The 26273-nt window shown below is 43.4% G+C and overlaps 9 protein-coding genes across 9 annotated transcripts; 5 read left to right on the plus strand and 4 right to left on the minus strand.

Annotated features, from left to right (window-relative positions):
* Window positions 1-1046: 1046 nt before the first annotated feature.
* Window positions 1047-3332, plus strand: Bfra_005817 (uncharacterized protein; the record flags this gene model as incomplete). Its single annotated transcript, XM_037336193.1, has 4 exons — window positions 1047-1445; window positions 1511-1636; window positions 1686-1766; window positions 1830-3332. The coding sequence occupies 4 exons, from the start codon at window positions 1047-1049 to the stop codon at window positions 3330-3332; spliced, it is 2109 nt and encodes a 702-aa protein (XP_037191403.1).
* Window positions 3333-4867: 1535 nt separating this feature from the next.
* Bfra_005818 (putative haloacid dehalogenase-like hydrolase protein) lies at window positions 4868-5784 on the minus strand (the record flags this gene model as incomplete). Its single annotated transcript, XM_037336194.1, has 2 exons — window positions 4868-5690; window positions 5768-5784. 2 exons carry the CDS (start codon window positions 5782-5784, stop codon window positions 4868-4870), a joined length of 840 nt encoding a protein of 279 aa, XP_037191404.1.
* Window positions 5785-5977: 193 nt separating this feature from the next.
* Window positions 5978-7066, plus strand: Bfra_005819 (putative tetratricopeptide repeat protein 1 protein; the record flags this gene model as incomplete). Its single annotated transcript, XM_037336195.1, has 4 exons — window positions 5978-6079; window positions 6153-6648; window positions 6737-6876; window positions 6953-7066. The coding sequence occupies 4 exons, from the start codon at window positions 5978-5980 to the stop codon at window positions 7064-7066; spliced, it is 852 nt and encodes a 283-aa protein (XP_037191405.1).
* A 2518-nt stretch (window positions 7067-9584) lies between these two features.
* Window positions 9585-10886, minus strand: Bfra_005820 (putative xap5 domain containing protein; the record flags this gene model as incomplete). Its single annotated transcript, XM_037336196.1, has 3 exons — window positions 9585-9956; window positions 10029-10539; window positions 10654-10886. 3 exons carry the CDS (start codon window positions 10884-10886, stop codon window positions 9585-9587), a joined length of 1116 nt encoding a protein of 371 aa, XP_037191406.1.
* A 1004-nt stretch (window positions 10887-11890) lies between these two features.
* Window positions 11891-14621, plus strand: Bfra_005821 (putative iq calmodulin-binding motif protein; the record flags this gene model as incomplete). Its single annotated transcript, XM_037336197.1, has 4 exons — window positions 11891-12313; window positions 12363-12469; window positions 12554-14084; window positions 14148-14621. 4 exons carry the CDS (start codon window positions 11891-11893, stop codon window positions 14619-14621), a joined length of 2535 nt encoding a protein of 844 aa, XP_037191407.1.
* A 2146-nt stretch (window positions 14622-16767) lies between these two features.
* On the plus strand, window positions 16768-18401 carry Bfra_005822 (uncharacterized protein; the record flags this gene model as incomplete). The annotated part of the gene is made up of 3 exons (XM_037336198.1): window positions 16768-17965; window positions 18002-18240; window positions 18315-18401. 3 exons carry the CDS (start codon window positions 16768-16770, stop codon window positions 18399-18401), a joined length of 1524 nt encoding a protein of 507 aa, XP_037191408.1.
* Window positions 18402-19362: 961 nt separating this feature from the next.
* Bfra_005823 (putative heterokaryon incompatibility protein) lies at window positions 19363-21325 on the minus strand (the record flags this gene model as incomplete). The annotated part of the gene is made up of 2 exons (XM_037336199.1): window positions 19363-20995; window positions 21069-21325. The coding sequence occupies 2 exons, from the start codon at window positions 21323-21325 to the stop codon at window positions 19363-19365; spliced, it is 1890 nt and encodes a 629-aa protein (XP_037191409.1).
* A 302-nt stretch (window positions 21326-21627) lies between these two features.
* On the minus strand, window positions 21628-24261 carry Bfra_005824 (putative atp dependent rna helicase protein; the record flags this gene model as incomplete). The annotated part of the gene is made up of 1 exon (XM_037336200.1): window positions 21628-24261. The coding sequence occupies one exon, from the start codon at window positions 24259-24261 to the stop codon at window positions 21628-21630; it is 2634 nt and encodes an 877-aa protein (XP_037191410.1).
* A 345-nt stretch (window positions 24262-24606) lies between these two features.
* Window positions 24607-25749, plus strand: Bfra_005825 (putative pantoate-beta-alanine ligase protein; the record flags this gene model as incomplete). Its single annotated transcript, XM_037336201.1, has 1 exon — window positions 24607-25749. The coding sequence occupies one exon, from the start codon at window positions 24607-24609 to the stop codon at window positions 25747-25749; it is 1143 nt and encodes a 380-aa protein (XP_037191411.1).
* Window positions 25750-26273: the final 524 nt, after the last annotated feature.

Raw genomic sequence — 26273 nt, forward strand, 5'->3', positions numbered from 1 at the left:
AAAGAACTGATCAATAAATGCTTGTGTTATATATGACCATTACTTCTATTCTCACGCAAGTGCATTCGCCGTGTAACTCCGGACTCTCTGAATTCCTTATATAAAGTTATGTAATGTATTTATTTTGGGCGTTTGCTACCATAAAAGGCACTGAAATGTACGCATTTTTTCTTAAAGTATAAGCGTACCAAAGATAATACTATCCATGTACTGTATCGCCTGATGATTGGAAAGGTTCATTCACGTGGGCCCACTTTTCTATTCAAAGAAATTGTGGAAAGGGGTTCAGACGAGAATTCAATACAGTACAATCACTGTATCCCAGGGCAACAGGCCACTCTTTTTTGATTGGAATCACTACCAGTATCTATTTCTCCCATTCTAAGTGGCTCATACAAATCACTCAATATCTCATCACCTCGATTTTCGTACGGGCTGTCTTCTAAGCTTTGAAGTTCTCTAATCAACCAATACGGCTCCTCGCTTGATTCATTTCCCTCTTAAAATCAGCCTCCATTCACAGTTTCAATTCACTTAAAGATATTTCTTGATCACATTGACTTGGTATCCACTTTATTTGGGTTCTCTTCTCGACTCCGCTTCCTTTCCCTTGTTTTTAAAAACATCGATTACCCCGCCTGATCCTACTTTCGGACTCCAACTTCCTGAGATTCTACAACCTCTTTCCTTCAATCTCACATACAACTCAATACAAGCAAAAACAATACAAGTTTCATAAGATATTTTCTTGTCGTTACTTCTTTACTTGCTAGTTTCTTTCTTGTCTAGTTCTCATACCACACCATACTTCCCTTAAGACAATCAACACAAGTTGTCGTATTCAGACTTATTTCTGCACTCTTTGATCTGCAGATACTCAAGAACAATTTCAATTTCGCACACCAGCGTGTAGTTAGTACAGTATTTCATTCATTCATACATATTCTTTCATATTGAAATATTTACTCTTACATTTTTTGATTTCCCACGCAAGAATAATTCACCTTCAAAAAATATTGACTAACTTTCATATTCATTTCCAGAAGATGGACCAAGACGACAATGGTTCCGAGTACGGTACCAGCGGGTACCCTGAGGAGCACGTCCGACCATCAATGTCGTCAGCTCCTCGGGGCCCCCCTGGTCCGTACCGGGCCATTTACTCAGACCTGAACGACATGCAAGATACCAAGCGTCGTCGAATTGATGAACGCATGGATGCAGCCTATGAGGAGGGACGCTTGAGTGGCGCTCCGGTTGACCCTGCCGATCAGCGAGAATTCATTAAAGACTTGTTCGATGCATTCAACTCCGTCGAAACAGAGGGTGATGACGCAATTATTGACAAGCCGACCAAACACGGCAGGTTGTCGCAAGCAGCCACTAAGTTTAAGGAAAATCGTTACCCCGCATACGCGATTGAGGAAGTTTGCTGGGAGATTTTCGTAAGTAGACCCCCTATTATCTTTAAAGCCTCGCTCAGTTCAGAATACTAATGAAGAAATCACAGGACAAGGCTAGAATTGTACAAATGGATGTGAAGCTCTTAGAAGCATTTCACGAGTCAAAGTTCGAGGGACCAATGATCCACACCTCGTTTGGTCAACGCTGGACAGCTATTTGTGGCGCCTGCACTGTGAGTATGCATTCAATGCCCCAAAAAAATAATCTAATATATTTCGTAGCGTTCAAAAGCCTTGTGCAAAATGCTGTTGGACGCTCCATACCTCGACCGTTTCGTTAGTCATCCACAGGGAGAGCTGAAGGTAAACAATTTTATCCTTTCCTATTTTCCTATCTTTGTACTATTGCTGACATACAAAATTTAGATGAAGCTAAACAACAAAAAGATCAACGCTCAGCGCGATGCTCAGAACGAAATTGGTCGTCAATTCTTGAGCAAAGGCGTCGGACCCGAAGCGGCGGCCACAGCTTTAGCCAAATTGCTTCCTGAAGAGGCACAACCATATGACAAATATGCCCGCTTCAGCCCTCATCAATCTTCTGGAGGTAATGCAGCTGGTCCAAAGACACCAATAGCCCCAGTTCGCATTCAGCCTACTCGATCAGCTGTTACCAACTCAGCCAAGCGCAAGAATATGTCAGAGTCGGAGGACGAAGATGAGTCCGAGGAAGACGATTACATCGACTCAGCAGTCAGATCCAATGCCAGACCAACTCTTCGAGGTCGCCGAGCAACTCTCAAGACCCCTACACGATCCAACACCAGCAACTCTGTAATGAGCAAGACTCCACAAACTAAAAAGACCAAGGGACAACCGACCGATACACGCTCACGTCTCATCAATACTAAAACACCTGTCAAATCACAGGAAGTAGTGGAAGCCGAAGCTGAAGATGATTATAAGAAGACGGTTTGTCGACTTCTTGGTCTTGACCCCAGGAATGCCAAGGTCATGGCTTATAGCCTCGAGGATCTCAGATGGTATGCGAGAGCATACAATGTCGACTATATGGAAACTGTATGGTCGCATCCACAATGGCCTGATTACAAGGGTCTCGGACACGTTCTTAAGGATAAGAATGATAACCGTGTGGACCACTTTTCTATCATCATCAAGTCGTTGATGCCACTTGCTAAGCTGCGGGGAGATTACGTCGACGGTAAATTGATGCCACACAGAAATAGGACCTTCAAGCCCAAGTCACAAGAAGATCGTATGGCGCTTGGTTCTGCTATGAATGCTGTTCGTTTTCACGCTGGATATCCTGCTCCCGTCAGTATCGAGTCTCATGGTACCCCACAAATGATTGCAGAGAACATCAATTTCAAGCCCCAAGTACGTCAGCCCGTTGAATATCAACAATTCGATCACGGTTACTATCAACGTTCAAGTGCATATGATCGATCTGCCTCACAGTATCATCCCTACAGCCATAACCGTTCTCAGCATGCCAGCCATCCATCTCAGCATGTAATTCATTCACCTCACTTAGCTGCTTCCACCAGTAGGGGCTATAATGATGGCTCGTTTCAACAAGGACATATGGGCAATCAACAATCATTCACTTCTCACCCGAGCTACAGCTTCAACACTTTTGGTTCTAATCCTCAAGCCGGCACCATGTTCAATGATGGTCTTGGATTCTCTGGTCCGACCCAAACTAGCTATGCCACCTCTTTCAGAGGTCAGACCCCTAGCTATAATCATAATCATACTGTCCCAAGCAGTCCTTACACCACCCCCCAGCTTGGACATAATGTTGGCCTTGTCTCACAAAGTCCACATTTACCCAGTATTACCACTCAACAAAGCGATAGCACATACCCAGACCCTGAAGATTGCTCCAATCAACAAAACTCGCAATAGATTCAAGGTTCAATTTTCAGTCATCGACTAGTCTTTAGCTGGAATTTGCTCTCTTCATTCATCAGACTTTTGGTCCCTCAATTGCATTCTGGATCCTTCGGGTCTATCACAGACAGTAACTCGTCCAGATAGCTTCGTTTTAGTGCGGTTTTGCACTGCTCTCGACGCATTCTTTTTTTCACTTTTCATCTTCCAATCTACGGGCTTCATTTTACCTCGACTCGATAATATCAGAGCGTTCAACATATAACGAGTCACTGTGTATACAGCAACAGCGCCATACATACACTTCTTTTTGTTTCTCCTGCTTCTTACAGGTTATTTTTGCGGTAACTTGATTCTATGGGTTCAGATATCGACTTATTTGACACCATACGTGTATTTCTTTTACCCTCTACCTCCGACTCACGCAATATTTACTAATATCTGTATCATATGAGCTCCAGTAGCTAATATGTTACTTCTCGCAAAAGAGATATTCTTCGTTTGTATTGTGCCACCCACTCTACCGTCTTGCATGATTTCATTCGACCATTGGACTCACCAAGCTCCAGTGTCAATCGATTCATTGACGCCTCTTCAAAAGCTCTTTTCATATTTTCAACTGCAAGGTGAATGGATACACCGCAGCATAGATACATTCAGTATCACGCATACAGCGGAGTTGTCGGAAAACGATACCCAGGGAGTTTTCACAGTAGTTCGCATTCGCATAGCATTCACGACATTTACGACACTTTTTCTGGTACTGGCATGGTTCTACAATCACGGGCATTACATTTAATGTGTTGGCGGTCTTATCTCAGGTTCTTCAGAATATAAGGCATAGCGATGGAGTTGGGAAAAGATACCCTTGAAAGCGTTCTTCACGGTTCTTCAGCGGGATATTCAGTTTTCTTTTTACTTATCATGGCCTTTCATTCATGAGACATTAAATCCGCGCCCTTTCTCTGTAATTTAATTTTCTTTCTTTGGATCGTTGTTCCAATTGCTTGCAATGATGACTTTCCTGTATTCTAGCTTTACTCTCTTTTGTCTACGACCCTTCGAGGGCTTCAATCTTTAATGGGACTATGGATTCTCACCAATTTGATGTGCATACTTGAATTCGTGATATGTGAATTGATGAAGGTGACTCTAAGGAATTGAATGGTGTTAATTGACTGGAGTGTATTCATAATGACTCGCCAAAGGATTGCATAGGTGTGTTGAAGTCAAGCTAGCCGAGTTGAATGAATGGTGATGACCTCTGATCTATTTATTATCTCTCTTCACATCGTGGTACTCGTTTAGACGAGCCAATATTCCCTGGATCCTAATGAATACTGCAGGATAAACCACACGATAGATCCCCGTTACTTTCTCTGTGCACAAACTTTACACATGGTAGTTTCATGCTTGGAAAGTTTTCATCATAGTAGATTATACAGGGCTAACTGACAAGGTATCTTAAATCTATACTATTCCACCAAAAGTCTATCAACTCTGTACATTCTATCGCGAGGCATCTATATGCAAGTCTAAGTAACTCTCTTCTAGTTTACCAAAATCCCATATCTTTCATAGGGGAAGTTCTCTAAGGTCTCCAAGTAATCACCCCATCCATCTCCCACCGTACCAACAACACCATCTTCTTTCAAGTTCCCTCCTTCTCCCGTCGATCCTGCCAAAACTTCTCCTTCTCTCCCCACAAACTCATTCTTCAATTCCGGGTGCGGACACCACACTACTCTCATTCCTGCTCTCCTCCCACTTTCTACACCTGGCACAGAGTCCTCAAATACTAGACATTCTTCCGCTTTCACGGGCTCCTCTCCTTCTTCTAAACTCTGGTTTATAGTGTCCAACGCTAGTCGATAAATATCCGGAGCAGGTTTACCACGTCCAGGTCCAATTCGTGGATCATCACCTAGAACTTTTCGATGCGAAGGAAAGACTTCGAAAAGTGTTACGTGATTCATAGTTTTGGCATCGTACATCTCCTTATGACTACTCGTCGCTAGGGCAATATGTAGCTTCCTTTCCTTCTCTCCTTCCTTTGCTGCTGATCTTGCGTTCTTTAGTTCTTCTAAGAGTTTCGTTACACCAGGTAACGGCATACAGGTTTTAAACAACTCCCGCTTGAGGGATTCTTGTTCTTCGATGTATTGCTCACGGGAAATTGGGAGGTTGGCCCAGCCAAAGAAAATTTCGCTGGCAGAAGCTGCAGGTCGACCTTGTAATTGTGCTTTTATGGACCAGGGAAGTGGTGGTCTGTTATATTTTTCGAGCAGGGTGTTGGTGACGATAGAGTACTTGTCTTCGGAATCGAGAAGGAGTCCGTCCATGTCGAAGAGACATGCTCGGATTGGGGGGAAGCTGGCATGATGTTAGCCAGAGTTTTGCAGAAGAGGGATACAATTGAGTGGGAAATAAGATTTGGTGAAGAAACCTACTCTGTTCGAGGTGCCATATTTGCAGTATTGTACTACAGCTCTGATGTCAATAGAGTCTAATGAAGCTGGTGTGAGTGAAATGTGGGGGTTAAGATGTTGGCGGGGTAAACGTCACACGCGGTCGGTGCGGCCGATGCGGTATCGTTTCCGTTCGTACATGCTTCACGCCAGCAGACCTTACACAATACACCCCGAAATCAATCATTCATCATGACAACACGTACCGAAAAGTTCCAGCGCAAACCTCGCGACGCTGATGCCGAACCATTAGAGGCTGAGGAGTTTCTAAGATTTTCTCCTGAAGAAGAAGCTGTGCGTATTTTTACACCATTTTGCGATGCGCAACCGCATTCTATTTACTTATTGCTAATGACGTAAATGATAGTCACTCCTCGCCGAATCTAACACGCTAAAGGCCTCTGCCAATACTCTATTTTCTCAGAAATCATACAAAGAAGCCATCGATACCTATGAAAGCGCATTATCGACGTGTCCGAAATATTTAGAATATGAGAGAGCGGTATTGAAAAGTAATGTGGCGGCTTGTCATTTGAAATTAGAGGCGTGGAAGGAAGCTGCCAAAGCAAGTTCAGAAGCTTTAGATGGGCTAGAGAAGCTGCAGAAAGATGAGGCGACGGATAAGAAAGAAGATGAGGATGAGAATGCAGGAAAAGAGAAGGTAAAAGAAGAGGAAGAGGCAGACGAGGAAATCATCAGTGAGGGAGCTACAAAGGCGGAGGATACTAGAGGAAAAAGCATCGGTGATGCGAAAGAGAGTCGAGCAAAAGACATTGAGAGAATAAGAGCGAAAGCTTTGATGAGAAGGGCGAGGGCTAGGAGTGAACAGGACGGATGGTCTACTTTAGCTGGTGCTGTGGAAGGTACAGTTGTTCATCTCCTTTCTTCATTGGCAATGTCTCATGTTGGTGCTCGGAGTCTCGTTCTAACATATTACACCTCGCAATCTAGATTACAAACTCCTTTCAACCTTTACCAACCTCTCCGCCATAGACCGCAAAACAGTTGAAACACAACTTCGTGTTCTACCGCCCAAAAGTAAAGCAGCTCAAGACAGAGAAATGGGCGAGATGATGGGGAAATTAAAGCAGGTTAGTTTGATCAATTCTTGTAAGTCCTATCTCTTCTCGCTCATAAAAGCTTACGATTGGGGATTTGATACTATAGTTCGGAAATGGCATACTGAAGCCATTTGGATTATCCACCGATAATTTCCAGATGGTCAAAGATGAGAAGACTGGTGGGTACAGTATGAACTTTAATCAAGGAGGGGATTCATGATTACGAACATTTGGCCGATACTCAGACTCAATGTTTTGTGGCACCAAGACAGGACCAGAGGTTACACTATAGTCGTCTATCAATCCCGAGAGTAAGTACGTTCGGGTGCATATCAGGCCATTTTTGAGGCGTGCATTCTACATTCTTACACTTCTAAGCAACCGGTATGTACTAGGATACTGGACTCTGATAATGGATTTGCTATACCGTACCTTTACCTATCACAACGAATCCTCCCGGGCGTGCTTTGTGCACCCATTCGATAACAAGAATACAATTTGTTTCACAAGGTCTACACCATGCTTATCTTTACGCTTCATATATCGATTCCACATGATACCCTTTGTTAAGTCCACAATGTCACTTGTATAGACGAATGCGTACCCCGTTGTCTGCTTAAACACTCATACCCGAAAATATTCCCCACGAATCGATACCCCCACATGTTCTTAGTCTTCTCCTTTTATTCGCTTACACAATTGCGACCTCCATCCTGGCCATTTTAAAGTCAATATCACGCACGAAATATGGCCCGGAATGAGGTCAAACCAACCAACTCACTAATCAATACTGCCCTATAATTTCTCCACGATCTCTTACTCTTCTACTTCTTCTTTTCTTCTCTTGTAAGCTAAGGACTAATTGAAAATACGGCGAGTCTCAAGTACACTTCCCTTGTACAAGGTTGGAGGGAAGGAGTCTTAGACACGTTTGTCTTACTGTACCATCGTACAGTATTACACAGATTGCTCATTGTTCCACGGAAGGAGAGCTCATTTCTGACTTGACCTCCGCATTCTTCGTTGATACTTGGAACTCTTTCCAGTTCTAAGCTACTTCCGAGACCGAGACATTATACCCCTCTGCTTCGCGCTACACTTTTGTACGACCCTTCCCCATCTATGAAGTAAAGGGTCAAACCGTCGCGATACACTTAGGTTTGACAATTACAAGGGACATGATGTCGGAATATAAATATCTACTGCATATGCATACATGCACCTCCCTCTATGCACATCACTTCTCTCTCCTATCGAAACATCGCTTGCTAAAAAACCTACAGCAACCCAATTTTACTAGCGGAAAAAACTATTTCATCAATTATATATTTGACTGGGGATTGAAGTGTTCTGCGATGAATCATACAATCTTTAAAATCTTTCTCTATCCATGCTTATTCATAGGCCTTATTTATCTCTCTTTATTCATGGGATAACGTGATTTTACGATTTCATTCCACATCACACACAGAACTGTATCCCATCTTCAAATCAAAGCTATCAAATCTTTATTTTCTTCAAAATACTTTTCTGAATCCGCACTCTTTCCACAATCATGAGATCTAGATCTAGATCCATTTTCCATCCATCATTTCCCCAAATTCAACTCTATATCAACAAACTCTCCCGATCCATCGAAACCAAAAGAACTGAAACCACCCTAATTCCTACGACGTCATAATTCTTCCTCCTTCTTCCAAACGAAACCCCTGACAGCCCCACTACTACCCCCCGGATCATCACATGAAAAAGATCTGTGCGTTTTTTATTTAAATAGGATACCAACTGACCATCGAATTCCACAAATCCCATTATTGAAGTTTTTCGTCCACGGTCTACCATTTTCTCGATTGTACGAGTGCACATATCCAAAGATACATATATACATATAGAGCTACGGAAAAGAGGAAGAGAGAGGAACATTCATAGACAGAATGTCTAACTTCCAACTCCTTACAAAACCAACTCCCATGAGTGGAGAGGCTCACCGCAAATCTCCTTCTCTTTCTTTTACACCCTCTCTGGCGCCCTCTTACTCGACTTCTAAGTTTACATCTACATCCAAATCAACTTCTTCGTCTCCATCCTCCTCATCTTCGGCCCTCCGTCCCACCTTCCGCCCCCTCTACAAAACCCTCTCACTTTCCTACCGATACCCCTCCTCCTCGACCAACAATCCCTCTTCCACAAACGGTACTTCCACTACTTCTACAACTTTTACCATCCTCCTCTCTATCTACAAGTTTATCGATCTTTTGGCCCGACGATTAGCGTTTGAATTCGCGTTGTTTATGTTAGGGGGCGGATTTAATCTCATGCTCTTACTGTTGTGGCCTGGGTGGATACCGGTTTTGGGGGTGGTGGGGGGCTTGTGGTGGGTTTGGGGATGAGGGGTTGGGGAAAGTGGAAAGTGGAAAGTGGAATCTTGGTATTGGGATAGGGGAACGAATGAGTCGGAAAGGGAAACTCATTGCGGATGCGAAATGGGGGAGGCAATCATAGGAAACTTTTGACAAAGAGGGTAAGAACTTGCGCTGATATCATTATGTTATTTTGAAAGCTAATTCTTCGTTTCTATCCAGGTTTCATGTTTCTACCTGTTTGAAGACTTCCACATCGGACCATCTATCTATCCCTCAATTTATTGATCCAAAGCGCTCCAGGTCCCGCAACAATTATACAAGTTCGATAGGCCTCCGCATTTCCAATTCACACCACCAGGACCACGGAGTACTTCCTTAGGAAAAGAAGAACGCATTTCCGCCAGCATCCCTCTTAACTTCGGTCTGGTAGTCCTTCTCAGGTTTAAATTCTTGCCAAACGCTAGCTGGATAGATATGTTTGTTCCTCTCATACCATCTGCGATCCACTACTTTTGTGAAAGTAGGATCATCGCCAAATCCTTCTAGATCTTCGACTTTCGTTGTGGGGGTTTTGGTACCACTGGAAGCGGACGGACGTGAAAGTGGGTTGTAGGATTCTGGAATAGGGGGATCGGTGTCAAGAGGGGTAATCGAGGCGGTAGGAGGCGGTGAAGAACTATGAGGGAAGAGAACTTGGCTATTGGGTCCAAGGGTATGGTTTATGATGAAGTAGTAGAAATCGTAGTGCTAGAAACCAATACAGTGAGCATTATATCCTATACGTATCCAAAAATTCAAAGAAAAGGCAAGACAACTTACATGAGGAATAATCAAACCCCCTCTAACCAACATCAAATCATCTACACCGACTCTCGCCCACTCTCTATTACTGTTCGCCTTCTCTCCAACCCCTAGCTCGGCTCCAACTTTCCTACTCCGATCCAAGAAAACCCAAATGAAATCTCCTTTCTTCACCCTCGCTACTCCACCTGGTATATTTGTCCCATCATAAAACACAAACGGAATCGCAATCTCAGTCCCTTTGACCGCTTCTTGAATTGCTAGAAACTCCTTCCGTAATGATTCTCGCGTTTGCGCTTCTTTCAATAATGCAGATTTAGTCAGCGTTTTAGGGACGAACGAAACGCTAGAATTGACGCCTATTTTCTTTTTCTTATTTGGAATATCTGGAGTTGCGGATCGTGAAGGTTCGGAGTCGGTATTTTCTCCTCCTTCTTCGTCATCGACTCCGAATGATAATTTGGGTGTTCCCGCTTTCTTTTTCTTTTTCTTCAGGGGGCCGGATTGAGAATCGGTGGGCGTGGAGGCACTGTACTAATGCTATTAGTCCTATTCGCAAGATTTGAAACATACGATTCATCTCGCGCTTCTCAATCTCCCTCTCCCTTATACCCAAGCGCAAAAAGAATAGAAATAAACTCACCCGTCGCCCACAGGTGTACTAGCTCCACTCCTTCCGCTTCCAATCTCGTGCGCATCTCTTTCCTTCATCTCTACCGCCTCTGCTCTGCGTTTGCGAAAATCAGATAGCTTAACCAATCCCACGGTTTGCGTGCTGAGAACATCTTCGACAGTTTTCGATTGCGATGTGAAGCGCGACTGTGGGTTTGGTGTTGTGGTTCGCGATGGAGGTTCGGAGGGTGGATTGGACGACATGTTTATGGGGATGTAAAGTATATTGTGAGGGAAGAATCTGAGACGGTCTGGATCTTAAGAAGATGCTAGGTAAATAGATGGTGACTCGAGATGTGGCTGGGGTATTTGTGGCTGGGATATCTGTGGCTAGTGCTGCACAAAAAAAGAGCTTGGTCTGATGTACCTGGATACATTATCAAGAAAAGTCACGGGATACTCGGCAATGTTATCCGAACCTCCGACGTCATTTGTTGAATTGAATTGACTGATTGAGACAAAGGATGTCACTAAGAACTTGCTTGCAGAGAATGTCACCTATCTACCTTGACTTCTACCTGGCAGAAACAATCTATATCTGCACATACGTACATACTTGGACATACATGCTTGGACATACATACTCGGACATACATACTCGGACATACATACTTGGACATACATACCTGGACATACATACCAAGATGTATGCCAACATGTATGTATGGTGGAATATCTGTCAACAATCCTCTCATTGGCAGATGCCACCTACAATTCGCAATATATCACCAAATAGAAAGGATTTCCCCGGAACCCTTAATGCCAAGAGTTGCAGAGCCGTTAAGAATCCTGAGGGAAAAAACCACTTTCAACATGGTCAACCAGGATTAATCAAGGTTTCTTCTCTTCCTTTCCACTTCTTCGTCTGCTTGCACCAGTTATTTATATCAAATCAGCCTTAAAATCGACAAATTCATGCGTTGCCAAGATTTTAAACATAACTTGGCAAAAGCTTGATCTTCATCCTGGTATTTTCAGCGTCATAATCCTCTCGAGCCCCTCCAATCATCCAAATTCATCGAATCCGAATGCGACCTTATATCAAAAACAGGTAAAAACGCGTGGAAAGAGGAAGAGTAGGTACGAATCCATCACTAAACGTTACTAAAATATTTATTCCGACGTTACTCTAAATAACTTTTTTCTTAATTGACAATATAATAACTATTGACTCGGTCCCCTCTTCTCTCGTCTTTTTTTGCTTCACCATGACATTCTATCAAAATCTTGAAGCCATCGTAACTTTATTTATACAACTTTTTGTGATATTTCCATATAGTGCTTTAACAATTAGACGACAGCGAGAATTGATCCCAAAGGATAAACAATCAATTGAACATACTGCACCTTCCGAAAAGAAAGATTCCGAAAGAAAATCAGGAGCCATGATATCAGATAAAGTTTACAAGCTCTGTACGAGCCAGGAGACGGTCTCCTCATTACTCGCAGAGGATCCTACTATGGCACCGGGTGATGCTTGGAAGCAATTGTATGGAGGACATGCGGCAGGTGAGAAGGAGAGTAAGAACGAAGCTAGGAGACATCGCGATACAATTACACCAGAAGATTTGCAGAGGGCGTTGGAGTGTGGGAATTGGGGTTCATCCCAGCCAAGTGAACTATTTCTAAAGGTGAGAGGTCTTCATCTGATAATTAGAGACCACTGTTAATAATTGGCAGATGTATCATGATGCGCTATGTACTCTGGACAATAGTGTGAGCAATTGTATGGTTAGTCCGCCATTGATGGGAAGTTCAGGTGTTATGCCATTGAGTGTTATTTCAGTGTACGTACCACTCAAGTTTCCCGAAATTATATCGGACGAAATCCCCCTTTTTCAATGGATATTCTAACGAGAGAAAACATTTAGGGTGCCGGATATCATGCGACATATGTCAAATCTAATTGTTCGAGCCGAGAAAGAAGTTATTCTAGCAACAAATTATTGGCAAAATTCGGTAGCCTCGAAATATATTACAAATGCCATGAGGGAGCTTTCTAGAAGAGCTGGTGAGAGGGGTGAGAGGATAGTTTTCAAACTACAATATGACAGAGGAAGTGCGAAACAATTGCTCGACAATCATTACTTCGTTCCGGAGAAGGAATATCTGGGCAAAGCTGTTGCTCTTCCTGCTGCAGAAGATATCCCAAATATCGACCTCCAGGTCATGAACTACCACAGACCTATGCTGGGAACATTCCACTGCAAATATATGGTTGTGGATAGGAAATTTGCTGTTCTCCAAAGTAACAATATCCAGGATAACGACAACATGGAGATGATGACACATTTGGAAGGACCAATTGTTGATTCACTTTACGACATGGCTTTGATTTCTTGGCATAAGAAGTTTGAGCCGCCATTGCCCAGTCATAATTCCCCCGCAGTTCAGGGTGGGCTGAAATCATTTGAAAACAAAGGTCACAATAAAATCTTCGATGAAAATGGAGCAATCAGGGGCCACTCGGCTGTGGTACACCCGGAAAGAATGCAGGTACAATCAGCTTACTCATATGAGCCTCGAGCTTCAAATCAGCCTGATTATATTCGCCCCGAGTCTACAGTCAAGGACAATGTGGCTACAGGTCCTTCAACGACTGAGAGTATTACACACCCCGTTGGAGATACTAACAATGCGGATGACCTTAGCAATGGAGTCAAACAGGTCCAATTAGATGGCGATCAAAATATCCACCATGGATTCGAAGTCAAAGATCTCAAAACTACAGAAATGATGGCCGAGAATGCAAGGGCAATTGCAACAACAGGAGATGCTGAGCATGTTGTTCACACTAAACATCCGGAGAAAAAGGTGCCTGTCTCACCTGAAAATGGTATTCTGGCTCAGCATGGACTTAACGGACCCGACATAGAGACTCAAGAATTTCTGAGTAATGGAACTCAGGTAATTCCTCAATCGCAGATCGAACATCCCTCGCCGTCCGGCAATATTCTCCCGGAACACACCACTGATGACCCTCATTACGACGAAGATATCGCTGGCGAAGTAGCCCGAGTTCAAACCGCTGTATCTCCCAAGAATGGAGAAACTAGAATTGAAGCTGTTACTCGTCATCTCAACCACACCAAAAACCCAGGTTTCAAAGGAAATGCACCGGATTGTGCACCACAGGAGGAGATGACTCCTTATATTCCTCATCCAGTTCATGAACCATTCCCCATTGCTATGGTTTGTCGTGAACCATATGGATCACCAAATCATAGTTCTGTGTACAATCCTCAAAATGAGGTTTGGCTTTCTGCATTAAGAAATGCTACCAAGAATGTTTTTATCCAAAGTCCAACACTTAATGCGGAGCCTTTGGTCCCGGAAATTATCAATGCTTGTGAGAGAGGTATTGATGTTTATTGCTATATTTGTCTTGGATATAATGATACCGTAAGCTTAATACACCGATATCTCTCAACTACTTACCTGGAGGTTTCTAATCAATGACTTTAGGGTGAACTCCTCCCAATGCAAGGCGGCACCAACGAGATGATCGCCCATAAAATGTACACCACTCTCTCAGACGCCGGAAAACAACACCTCCACTACTTTTTCTACGTGGGTAAAGATCAAACTACCCCCTTGGTAGCTAAAAAGAAGCTCCGCGATTGCCACATCAAAGTAATGATCGTAGACGAGCATATCGGTATTCAAGGCAACGGAAATCAAGATACACAGAGTTGGTTTCATAGTCAGGAAATTAATGTTATGATTGATAGCGCGATGGTATGTAAGGGATGGATTGATGGATTGAGGAGAAATCAAAATACGCATTTGTATGGGGAGGTTGGGAAGAGTGATGGGATTTGGAGAGATGATAGGGGAGAGGAGGCAAAGGATGTTATTGGAGTTGATCCAGGGAGGTTTAGTTGGGCGAAGGGGTTTTTGGGCGCGATTAATAGGGTCAGGGGGACGGGAGATTTTTAGATGGAGATGGAGATGGAGATGAGGATGAGGGAGAGGTGGAGGAGGAAGAGGAGAAAAAACATGAATTGCACTTTGGGCGTTCGAATGGGATTTCTATTAGGTACTGGAGTTCGGTGATGAGTATGAGTATGGAGAATTGGAACATGATAATATATACAAGAATCATTAACAACGTCGCATTTGTCCCAGGATCTACTCTGGCGAGCAATAGATATACCCTCGAGCAATCTGAAAACTAGCTAGCACATACCTAACAACAAAGTCAACCCAGCTAACTGTCTTGAGGCTCCTCCAATCAAAAATGAAACTCACAATTACTTGTGTAAGTATATTCTAATCCAAATACGTGCTTGCTCTACAAGTACGCAAATAAACCTAACAAATCGATAAAAAAAAAGCAAGAAGGTCACGGGAATTCAAACACCTGGTACAAAGAATTGAATTTCGTGGGGAGAAGCAGAATCCTTGTTTTTCACACTTTTCTAGGGTAAGATTGGAGGTTGAGGGGGGGAGTAATGTGATGTGATGTGTTGTGATGTTGGGACTTGGGGTCGGGGGTGGGGGTGGGGGTGATGATTTGGTGGGATGAGGATTTGGAATGAATGGGTCTTGGAAGGGGATTGCGGTTGTGATTGGTGATTGGTATTGGCAGGGTTGTATTGTATACTTCTTGAAAAAGGGGGGAGACATAGGTTTGTAGTGATGTGGTTGAATTTTAGAGTGAGTGTAAATGGGTTTCGTGCTATTGAAGTAGATGTGTGTATGATATTGGGGGATTGGAATGAAGAAGATGTTTTTTGGATGGATTGATATTAGACACCCTTGTTGTTGTGGTGAAGAGAGATGAGATGTGTTCTGTGGGATAGATGGATCTATTTGTATGCATTTCTTTGAGCTCAGAGGGAGGGTATGAGATCTAGTGATGAGATGGGGGATGTTTTCGGATTTTTGTGATGATTGTGTGGTTTGGGATCTTTGAGGTGGGAATTGTGTGGGTTATGTAGAGTGGTACCTGGCTGTATCTCATGATGGGAAAGTTCGAGATGTATGATGTGATGTTGTTAAGAGCTTCGAGTGGTCATCTCATTATCGTAGGCACCATAATAGCCACTGCAGATGCATCTTCCCAGCTTTTATTCTTCAGATAGATTGAGGTCTCAACTAGTGTGGTGCAGGTTGTTGCAGGATTGGGAAGTGAAATATGAAATCACACTTGACTGCCATCTTTGTCAGCTATGTCTTGAATCTGGGTCTGGAATGCCTTACATGATGAAGCTGTAAGGTCGTTTCCACCTCTCGTTGAATAGAATATAGTGTTAGTATTGTCTATCTGCCTCTTGCGTGTTTGGTAACTCGTTTCTTGTTATTTCCGTACAATCACCCCTGTCTCTATCAAAAGGCTGGTATATAACGCCTTCAAATCTTTACTTAAGCTGTCATGGTGATCTGTAACTTCTTTCCGGTGGCTCTTTCCCTCCATTTGTGGGGAGTTCCGATTTCATACCGCTGAAAAAGGTAATCAATGCATCGTCTTACGTCTGAGCCAGACGTCAGTTATGTGACATGAGCTCTCCAGGGTCAAATTCAAGTATGCAATCAGAAGACTGTCGACGTCATCTGGAAGCGATTCTCTTCTCGCTTTCTTGGTGTTTGAATAACGAATACTGAAATGCCCCAAAACATGAAAAATATTGACTCGTCTCCACGCAGAAGGAAGTGACTACCACAGCAAAGTACTTCTTCTGTCCTACGTAGAAAGTGGATGGTCAGCACTTCTTCCACGGCATAGTCACAAAATGATCGCAGAACGCACTCGAAGTCAGATGAGTCAAAGGCACGAAAGGAAGGTGGGAGTCGAGAGTTTGGAGTAGACCAATATGAAAGTAGAAGGAGCAGATGCACATCACATCACATGGTGACTAGCTCGGTTTGACTTAGTCAAGAGCTGGATAAATCAATGCTGCTCTTTCTATCAAACAATCACATCTCTCATTTTTCTAAACATACCTGTTTCTTTGTGGTATTCTAGGTATTTTCATTACATTTCCCTGCTTCAAATAAGAATCCATCAGGTGTATAATCTTTCACGCCTGGACTCCCATACATCTTATTTCTTTCGAACGAATTCGAATTTCTCAATACAATCATGTCAACACTTGGAAAAATCTCTCCGGAGATCCTAACCGATATTGTCAAGGCCCTTCGCGAAAGTTATTCGCCCTTCGAACTTGATAAAAGTGTATATAGCCTGGCGCTAACATGCAGAATCTTTTACCGTATTTGCGAACCCCTTCTCTACTCCCGATACAGGAACGAAGACAAATGCATTGGCAAGCTTAGCGAATTTATTCGAATGCTCATATTGAGACCAGATCGATGGCCTGGCTTCAAATTTGTTTCGATTGAGTGGAATCGTAGAACATCTCATGGTTCCTTGAGCAGAGCTCAACACGTTGAGATGCTCGCAGATGTTCCGTTCTTGAAAACTGCAATAGATCAGCTCCCAGACGAAATTTACAGGTTACAGAGCCGACCAAATGGCAAGATTGGAGAAGTAGAGAAAAGGAAACTTTGCACACAGTATGTGACAGATCTTGCAGAAACATTCAAACGACTATTGGACGTGGGCGATGTTCAGCCTTACTCTGAGTTATTAATTTACATGTTCACTATTCTAAGCCCTTACATACAAAAGCTCCAGATTGAGATAAAAAGTTCAGGAGGACATGATTCGGGTCGTCCTTGGCGGTTGCAAATCTTCCCAGAGGCAAATCATCTCAAATTTATCTCGCTTAAAGAATTCCACTACGTTACAGTGACAGCTCGCAGATCAAAGCCGAGAGAGGCGATTTCCATACCAGTAATTTCCGCAGAACAGCTCGATCTTTTTATGAGAATACCTACCCTGAAGAAATTGAAACTTCGTGGCTTTGCATTCAGTGTAGACCTGCCCTCTCACTGGGTTACAAAACCAGGATCGTGTGGGGTAGAATCCCTAGATCTCATGTACAATTTCAGTATCGATTTCGTAAAATGGAGAATCTTCTTGTCCGTATTCCAAAAATTAAAGCATTTCTCATACGACGGGAATTTCAAAGGCGTAATCCGCAGAGAAAGGCCTATTGACGGTGCAGTCACTCCCCGTTTTCTTGGCAAACTTATGGAAGGCATCTTTGTGCACGGAAGTAGCTTGGAGTCTTTTTCTTTGGTGAACATCCGTAGGTTAAAATCTGACCATACGCACCTCGAGATATCGACTACCCCTGGATTTACACAATTCTCTTGTTTGAAACAAATGAGAATTCAGCTGGACCTATTGATTGGTGTGGAGGGCGAGTCCGTTAGTTTCAGCTTACACTAACTTCTGCCGGAATCCCTAGAGACTTTGGAATTGTGGTGTCAAGCTAGCCTTGAGTGCATGAGTCTCACCGACCAATTATTAGGGCTGAAGACACATAAAGAAGTCTTTCCAAGTTTTGCGTTGAGAGAGGTGAAGCTTGTATACGTGATCGAGATGTTTCAGGTTGAGGAGACTTGGAAAATTGATATGATCAAGGATCTTTGGGAGAATGGGATTCATTTGGTGTTGGTTGGTCTGCCAATTAAAGATGTTTGGTGGGTCTATAGACCTAGGAATTGAGTATGAAGGCTATGTCAATAGTACCAATGTTTTCGCTGAAGTTTTCGTACTAGAGTCCTGGCCTGTTGAATTGGCAGAGTATGGGTAGAGGGAGTATAAGTCAACAAACTGTACGAAGTAAAGACAAAGAGTATAACTAAGATTATAGATAAAAACAACTCAGATAAAGGAATTATAGGTAAAAAGCCTAAGGTTAGGAGAAATATAGATAAGAAGGGGGTAGAATGATACACTTCTAACATATATTTATCGAGCCTCAATACCTTTCTCATGACAGAGTCTTCAAACTCTCCATTATACCATCGATGAAAAACAAACAAAACAGCAAAGCGAAATTCTTCATTGTGTAATCTATCCCAAGTGGCCGTGATGGAGCTAGCGAGAAAAAGGGGTAGAAATTTTTCATGTCAACCTACTAGTCAGGCGAATGTGTGAATGTTGGGTTGTCTCCTGACTCCTGGTATTTTTATATGCCCTTGATGTACATCGATTCATGGAATTCATTCATTGCTAGAAAGATATTCGTTTTGAAGAAGAATGTACTCGATATCTATTTCATCCTACACATCGTGTGTTTATAAAGCACTCTATTATTGTATTTCCTCATTACTCCACAGGATTTCTCCAAATGCCTACCCGAAGAACTTTGATCGTGTGGGAAGGTTGTTGACTGAATGGAACAAGATGGATAGAGAAAATGCTTGTGTGTTGGTGATGCTAGAAGCTAAAGAGCTATATGAAGACTAGAAAAGGAATTTGACGACGCCTCTCCTCTCGTTATGAATTCAGAAAATAATGTTCGATGAATGGTGAAATATTCCTCAAAAGAGTGTGTATGTATGAAATGAAATCAGTATGACGTATATCTTAAAGAAATCCTCCAGGCTTCTTTACCAGATTACGGATGATTGAATTACTGTCTTAGTATCTGCTCCAGGAGTTTGCCGCAATCAAGCTTCGAAGCTTCAATGGCTATTCGAGGTCGAGAACCAAAGCCGCAACTCTGCTCCTCCCAAGGAATTCATATAAGTATTAAACACAGGAGCAAATGGAGCCCTTTGTCTTTGGTGAATTATCTATGAGACCCCAGCCTCGTGATATTCACATGATTGTTATCTCTCTTGTTATCCAATCTGGATGCTGGAACTTACCACCACGTGCGGAAATGTCGATGCACCCAACTCGTTGATATACATCAAGGCTTCCAGTACTCTGGAGAATCAAAGAATGCTTATGGTTCTCAGGAAAAGTTGAAATGCTGACCAGCAGAGCCTTTGGGTGGGAATCCTTGCATCCATTCGCAATCAAATTGCCCTCCATGATGTATTCTTCGGTCAAATTTCGGGGATGCTTCATACGAATTTCATCTTTCGCATTCTCAGGGCAATCCAGAAAGATTGATGGGATTTCATGGCGGCAGATTTCTAAGGTTGGCCCTGAGAGCTTAACATAACCCCCTTTTACCACTCCGAAATGATCGTCATTCTCGTTCTTAATGATTATTTCAATGATTTTAGCATCTGAAGGAGGTGTACCATCGTCATTTGTTTCGTCATCGTAGATACGAGGCGATGACATGTGGCTGGTACTGACTGAGGCCCAACTCCAAGATGGCGCGATGTATTCAGTAGGTCGTATGAGTGGCAGGCGGCTGTTGTATGACCTTCGCCAAAGGAGACCTCGGTGGAAGTCATGTTCCCAAAGACCTGCCTTGTACGCAGCAGGAGGCTGTCCCATCTCTTTAGCCATCACCTTGGCAATAGCCGAGATACCAACTAGTACATCTTTTCGCATTGTTATGTGACGGTTAATATAATCATTCACGATACCGTACCACGATGGCAATTTTGTCTTTTTTTCATTCATATTTCGGCGTACAAAATCAGTGTGATTTCCGCCCGACGTACGCCCTCTTCGGTGGTTCTTTTGGGTGAATTCTCGAGAGGGACATACCTCTAAGAAGTCTTGTGTGATGCACCTCCAGTATAATTGCTCTTTACCGAAGGTAATTAAGCGCCGAGACATTAAATCTTCCTGCAAAGTCCAAGCACGTTTGCTGAGACAGCCTGCAAATGTATATGGATCCAAATCTATGGAATTCACTACACACAGCCTCCCACGTTCTTCAAGATGATGTGGATCATAGCCTTCGATCGAGAAATTAAACTTTCCACATTGTTGTCGGCGGAAAACATTAGTACTGTCAAAAATCCCAGACGCGGTATCTATGCCTGCTCCTGCTGCAATTGTCAAAGAGGCGCCTCCATAAACGTCTGCCATTTTAAGTGACTCCACGGCCCAATCTTCTGGTGAATCTTGTATAATACACAAAGAATCAATCCAAAGATATCGATGACGTAACCGACGAGTAACAACAATAGCATCTTTCATGGTTTGAGGAAGAGCAGACATAGGTATCTTAATACAATGCTGTTGAAGATTTTGCCTTGTTGTTATCGCTGTAGGTGAAGAGCCCCAACAATAACTCAATGCAACCCAGTTGCCATTTCTTTGATTTGTTTCTACCAAGAACGGATCCTGACCTTCGTGCTGTACATCTATAACCCTGGTTGGCAATTTTTGGTTAACCTTGTCTCGATTCCGGCATCTCTTGTGCTTCGAGAGACATTGCTGTAACCAGGTGGATATAATGTTGAAGCTTTCTTTTGATGAAACATCTAACGATAGTGGTCTGAAGGGTACACGCTTGGCGAGTCGGTCATCTTGACAGAAGCTATTTAGCTTTGATATCTTCATCTGATGAGACCTGTAACAACGTCTAACCTTCTGTAGTGCAAATGCCCAACCGAAATTCTTCTTTAGATGATTGCCACATTATTACCTGACCCGAAATCGAAACAAACATATTCACAGTGTCAAAATGCTGGGCCTGAGGGTCCATTTTCCCCAAGGACTTGAGTACGATGTCGCAAAGAAAACACCCACTAGTAGCTGCGTCAAACATGTCGCATACGTTACGACGGATAGAGTTATAGATATCCAATTTTCGACAGAACTCGCAAAGGAATGGAACTTCCATCAATAAAGGCTGTGGCGTCCCCATCTAATAAATCCACGTCATTTAACAAAACGCCTGGTAGTCCTAAATCTCTGTAACTTGGTATCTAATACTGCATCACTATAACTGAGAATTAGAGCTTTGTGCAATGGCTTATCAATTGGGATATCGCCAAACTTTTGTACACGTGGCTGGTAAAGTCATTACAGGGATCTTCTGCTGGGCTTGTTTGTAGAGAGGCAAAGAATGTGGTGAAAAATTAGTGTTCTGGATATAATTGAATTAATTTTGTATATATGGTTTAGCCTTTATATTCTTGCGTATACTCAAGTAGAGCGAATAGTCACTCAACCAATATTGAACTCGCTCGCAGCAGCCATATGCTCCTTCATCTTCCTCTTCATCCTCGCGGCAGCTTCATTACCATCCACAGTAGGCAAGTCCAACTCCATTTTCTTTTGTTTCCGCACTCTTTCTCCCTCGGGAGCTTTATCTTCTGCTTTCTCACCCCTCTTCGCCTTCCTAGCCGCGACACTTCTATCTGCTTTGGTCATCTTCGATGGTCTTAATCCGGGTACCTTTATGCTTCCAGGTTTGTCTCGTAAGGCGAATGCTTTGGCCAAATGACCCAAGTGTAATTCTTGCATATTGAATATATGTCTCTCATTTGCGACGTGAGTGGCATAAGCCCTGATATGACTCTGGTATCCACGGCGTGCCATCTCAAGATATTTTGGCGAGTCCAAACTCCATCGTTCAACTTCAAGTTGAAAATTCGTAGCTCTCTCTTCCCATTCGCGACCTATACCACCAAAACCCTTTTGTATCAAATCCTCAGCAGTATGACGTGTCAGAGCTTTCTTTCCTTCACGGTATCCGGATGCTAAGATAGAAACATATTCCTCCTCGACACCAGGCATAAGGAAGATCAAAGCACGACCCTCGCGACCAGCTCTAGCCGTTCGACCAACACGATGTAGATGGTCCTCTGCACTAAAAGGTGGATCATACTCGATGACAAAGTCAACATTTGGAAGATCGAGACCTCGAGATGCAACATCAGTACATATCATAACACAAGGGTCCGTAGATTCGGAAAATGCCTTAAGTGTTGCTGTTCTGATGTTTTGTGCAAGAGATCCGTGAAGTTTGTGTAAAATTACAGGGTTTGAATTATTCGAAATCGTGGTCCCATGTGCAATGGTCTCTTTGACCAATTCTGATTTTGGCAATGCGGGAAGATCAATCTTCTCCTCGTCGGCAACCTCAGCCGAAGCTTCTGGGGTACGAGAGAAGAGCGAGAAGTGAAAGTCAACAGAGTCAGCACAAGAGATGAAAACAATTGCCTTCATCACGGACCCTTTTCGTGCAAAGGCACGTTTCAAGAGAGCCGTCAGGGTAACGAGTCTGAGCTTCGCAGGAACGATAGCATATGACTGCTTCAATTGGGTAGGGGCAGAAAATGCTTTATCTTGGGCTTCAATGCCATTTTCCTTGTCTTGTTTATCTTGTTCGGAAGGATCCGCTTGAATGTGCACAGCGTCCTTCAAACTGATTTCTCCCAAGCGCTGAACATTCATCTTCATCGTGGCAGAACATAAGATAGTAACTCTTCGCTTCGGAAGTGACCCCATGTCCGAATTTGCTTTAGCCACTGATCTTCTGCCTATCTTCTCAACGATGCCTTTAATCTCTTCCTCGAACCCAAGCTCCATTAATCTATCTCCTTCATCCAACACTAACCATCTCACAGTAGCTACGTTCAACACTTCTGTGTTGTCGAGATGATCTGCCAATCGTCCCGGCGTTGCAACAAGAATATTGACACCCTTGCGAAGTCTAGCCTTTTCTGATTGCTTACTTTCTCCTCCGTTGACAGTCGTACCAACAATCCATGGCGCGCAGCGTAAAACTTTCTCCAGCACAGCTGCGATTTGTTTGCACAGTTCTCTTGTGGGTGAAAGAATAATTGCAAAAAGTCCAGAATCTCGATGTATCTGTACGCCATTCTCACTCAATGCCAATATCCGCTCAACTATAGGTAGTAGGTATGCCAATGTTTTTCCAGATCCAGTCTCTGCTTGTATGAAGGCATCGCTATCATCCGATATCAGCTGCTGTACAGATGCTTTTTGGATGGCGGTTGGAGCTTTCATATCGAGTTTAGTCGATAGATGGGCTGCAAGCCTTCTCGATAGGCCCAGATTGGTGAATGTTGCCATTTCCTCTGTCAAAGGCGCATTGGATGGTTTGGCCGGTTCCGCCTGTTCTTCCGATTCTTCGAAAGTTTTCTTTGAAGTGGGATTGAATGTGAATAGCGACGAGACAACTTGGCCTGGTTTCCTCCCGCCTTCAGCAATTTCGCGGTGGACAGCAGCCATTTCACGGTTTCGCATACCATCGAGACTACCATGTGGGAGTTTTCCGGAGACATAAGCCGGTCTCGTTTCATCCTGGAATGAAATGGCCTTCTTTGCGCCAGAATTTATACTGCCTGGAGGCAATTTTCCGGAAGCATACGCTGCTCTACCCTCGTCCTCGATTTGGGTAGCCTTCTTTCCACCAATATTGATGCTTCCAGGAGGCAACTTGCCAGCGACAAATGCTGTTCTAGGTTCTTCTTGAAAAGTGGTCTTTCTACCTCCTCCAACATTTATAGTTCCAGATGGAAGCTTTCCGGAAGCATAGGCTGCTGTATTTTCATTTCTTCCACCGTAAGAGTTGTAATTATCATCGACTCGTTGTCGCTTTGGTGCTCTTGATGAAGCTCCTCGCCCAATATACTCTTCCGCGCTGGTATCATGTTGTGGTTCAGAGAATATTTCTCTTGCCGATGGTTTATTCGTGCTCTTAGTGACTCGGTGCTGCGCAGTTTTCTTCGCAGCCAATCGATCCTTCCAACGTCCTCCTTTAAATGCTTGTTTCGCAACTATAGGAACATCCCCAATCTCAAAATTCATTAACATTCCATCGTCGGCCATTGTTGCTAGTTTGCTAAAAATTCGATCTGAAATGCTCTGGATTTTCCAAAAACAAAATGCGCAAATGCAGAAGTTTCGTTCCAGAAAAAAAGTTGAGCTTGGACCATCATCCCTCAGTCCCACCAGTCGCGGGAGGTCTAAGCTATTCCTGGACAAGCGTCATTCGAGCTCCAGCAAATATCAAAAATTATCTCAGGCTTCATTCTACGCTGCACATAACAGAACAGGATGACTCAAATTTACATTTCTTACCGATATGGACCCTAATTGGGTTTTCGATATCAGTTTCTTATTTACATTGACATTGAGACTCAGTTTGGAGTACAAGAGCACCAATTGTTCACGATGATCTCGTCCCCCATTCGCCAATCCATGTTGCCCCTCCTCAGCTCGACTACCAAGGTATACGGCGCACCACGAGCATTCTCGACAACTTCTGCCCTTCTCCGTCGAGTCGCGAATCCAACTATTCCGGGTACTTCTATCAAGATCTTCCGAGATGTGCCGGCTTTACGCCAATGGCGCCGTAAACAATTGATCGATCATCGAATGGTTGGTCTCGTGCCAACTATGGGAGCTCTTCATGAGGGTCACCTATCACTTATCCGCCTTGCTGCAGCAGAAAATTCAAATGTCATAGTGAGCGTCTATATTAATCCGACTCAATTTGGCGTCCACGAAGACCTTGATAGCTATCCGAAGACATGGGAGAAGGATTGCAAGATGTTGAAGGGACTTGATATGGAATTGGCCGACAATGGGAACATGGGTAAGATCGCAGCTGTATTTGCGCCTACAACAGAAACAATGTACCCGAGTGGACCACCAAGTCAAGAGGTTAAAGCGAAAGGAAGCTTCATCACTATCACACCAGTTGGAGAGCTACTGGAGGGGGCAAGCCGGCCAACATTCTTCAGAGGAGTGGCTACTGTCTGCATGAAGTTATTCAATATTGTTATGCCGGATAATGTTTATTTTGGACAGAAGGATGTACAGCAGACTGTTGTTATAAAGAAGATGGTTAAGGATTTCTGCTTCGACACCAAAGTTGTCATCGGAGAAACCCAAAGAGAACATGACGGCTTGGCATTGAGTTCACGGAATGTTTATTTGGGCAAGAGGAGAAGAAATGTCGCTACAGCATTATCAAAAATGCTCAAAGTTGCGGAGCAGGGATACAATCTTGGACATCGGTCACGAGATGAGCTTCTGGGCCCTGCATTGGAATTGTCGAAGTTGATGTTGATGGAACAGCATCAATTGAAGCCCGAAGAACGAGTAAGATATGAGGTGGATTACATCTCATTGGCTGATCCTGAGACTATGGAGGAAATTGAGGAGGTTGACGAAACAAAAGGCGCGATCTTGAGCGGCGCAATCAAGATGCTGCCAGTAGAAGCACCACAAGTTGGAGAGGATCTTGGTTTATCTGATGGACCTCCAGTCAGACTGATAGATAACATCATATTGAAACCTGTTAAGGTCTAAGCTACTAAGACTCATAGATAGAAGCTACATATACTAGAGAATAAACAGCAGTTTTGGTCCGCCATCTTCATCCCGATTGTTCCAAACTATTGTACTGCAACAAGCAATATCCACAAAACAAGCTCATCGAAAACACGTTCTGTGATGCAGATCCCACATGGTACAAACCAGAAACAACATCTGAAAAACATCATGAAACATGCTACCCCACCATTCTAAAAATATGTTTTCTCAACAACGTCTTGTCGAAAATTAAGTGACGCATTGACACGGCGTAGTCCTGTCACAGTCGTACTTCATCGTTGCCGTAGATCACTTTGGGAGAAATCTGCGAGTTCAAAATGTTTTGTAACATGGAGATATCGTCTGAGAATTAACAGAAAAGGAAAGTCTAGGCTTGAAGTTCTCTTCATGTTTTGCTTCTTCTTCAGTGGGCCGAGGATCTGCTGGAAACATATTAGTTACATATACGAGGAGGTTCATGGAACTCCAGCTGAGTGGGTCTACGGGAGTACCTATTTTAT

The sequence above is a fragment of the Botrytis fragariae genome (assembly GCF_013461495.1).
Source record: "Botrytis fragariae strain BVB16 chromosome Unknown tig00000075, whole genome shotgun sequence".
Taxonomy (NCBI): domain Eukaryota; kingdom Fungi; phylum Ascomycota; class Leotiomycetes; order Helotiales; family Sclerotiniaceae; genus Botrytis; species Botrytis fragariae.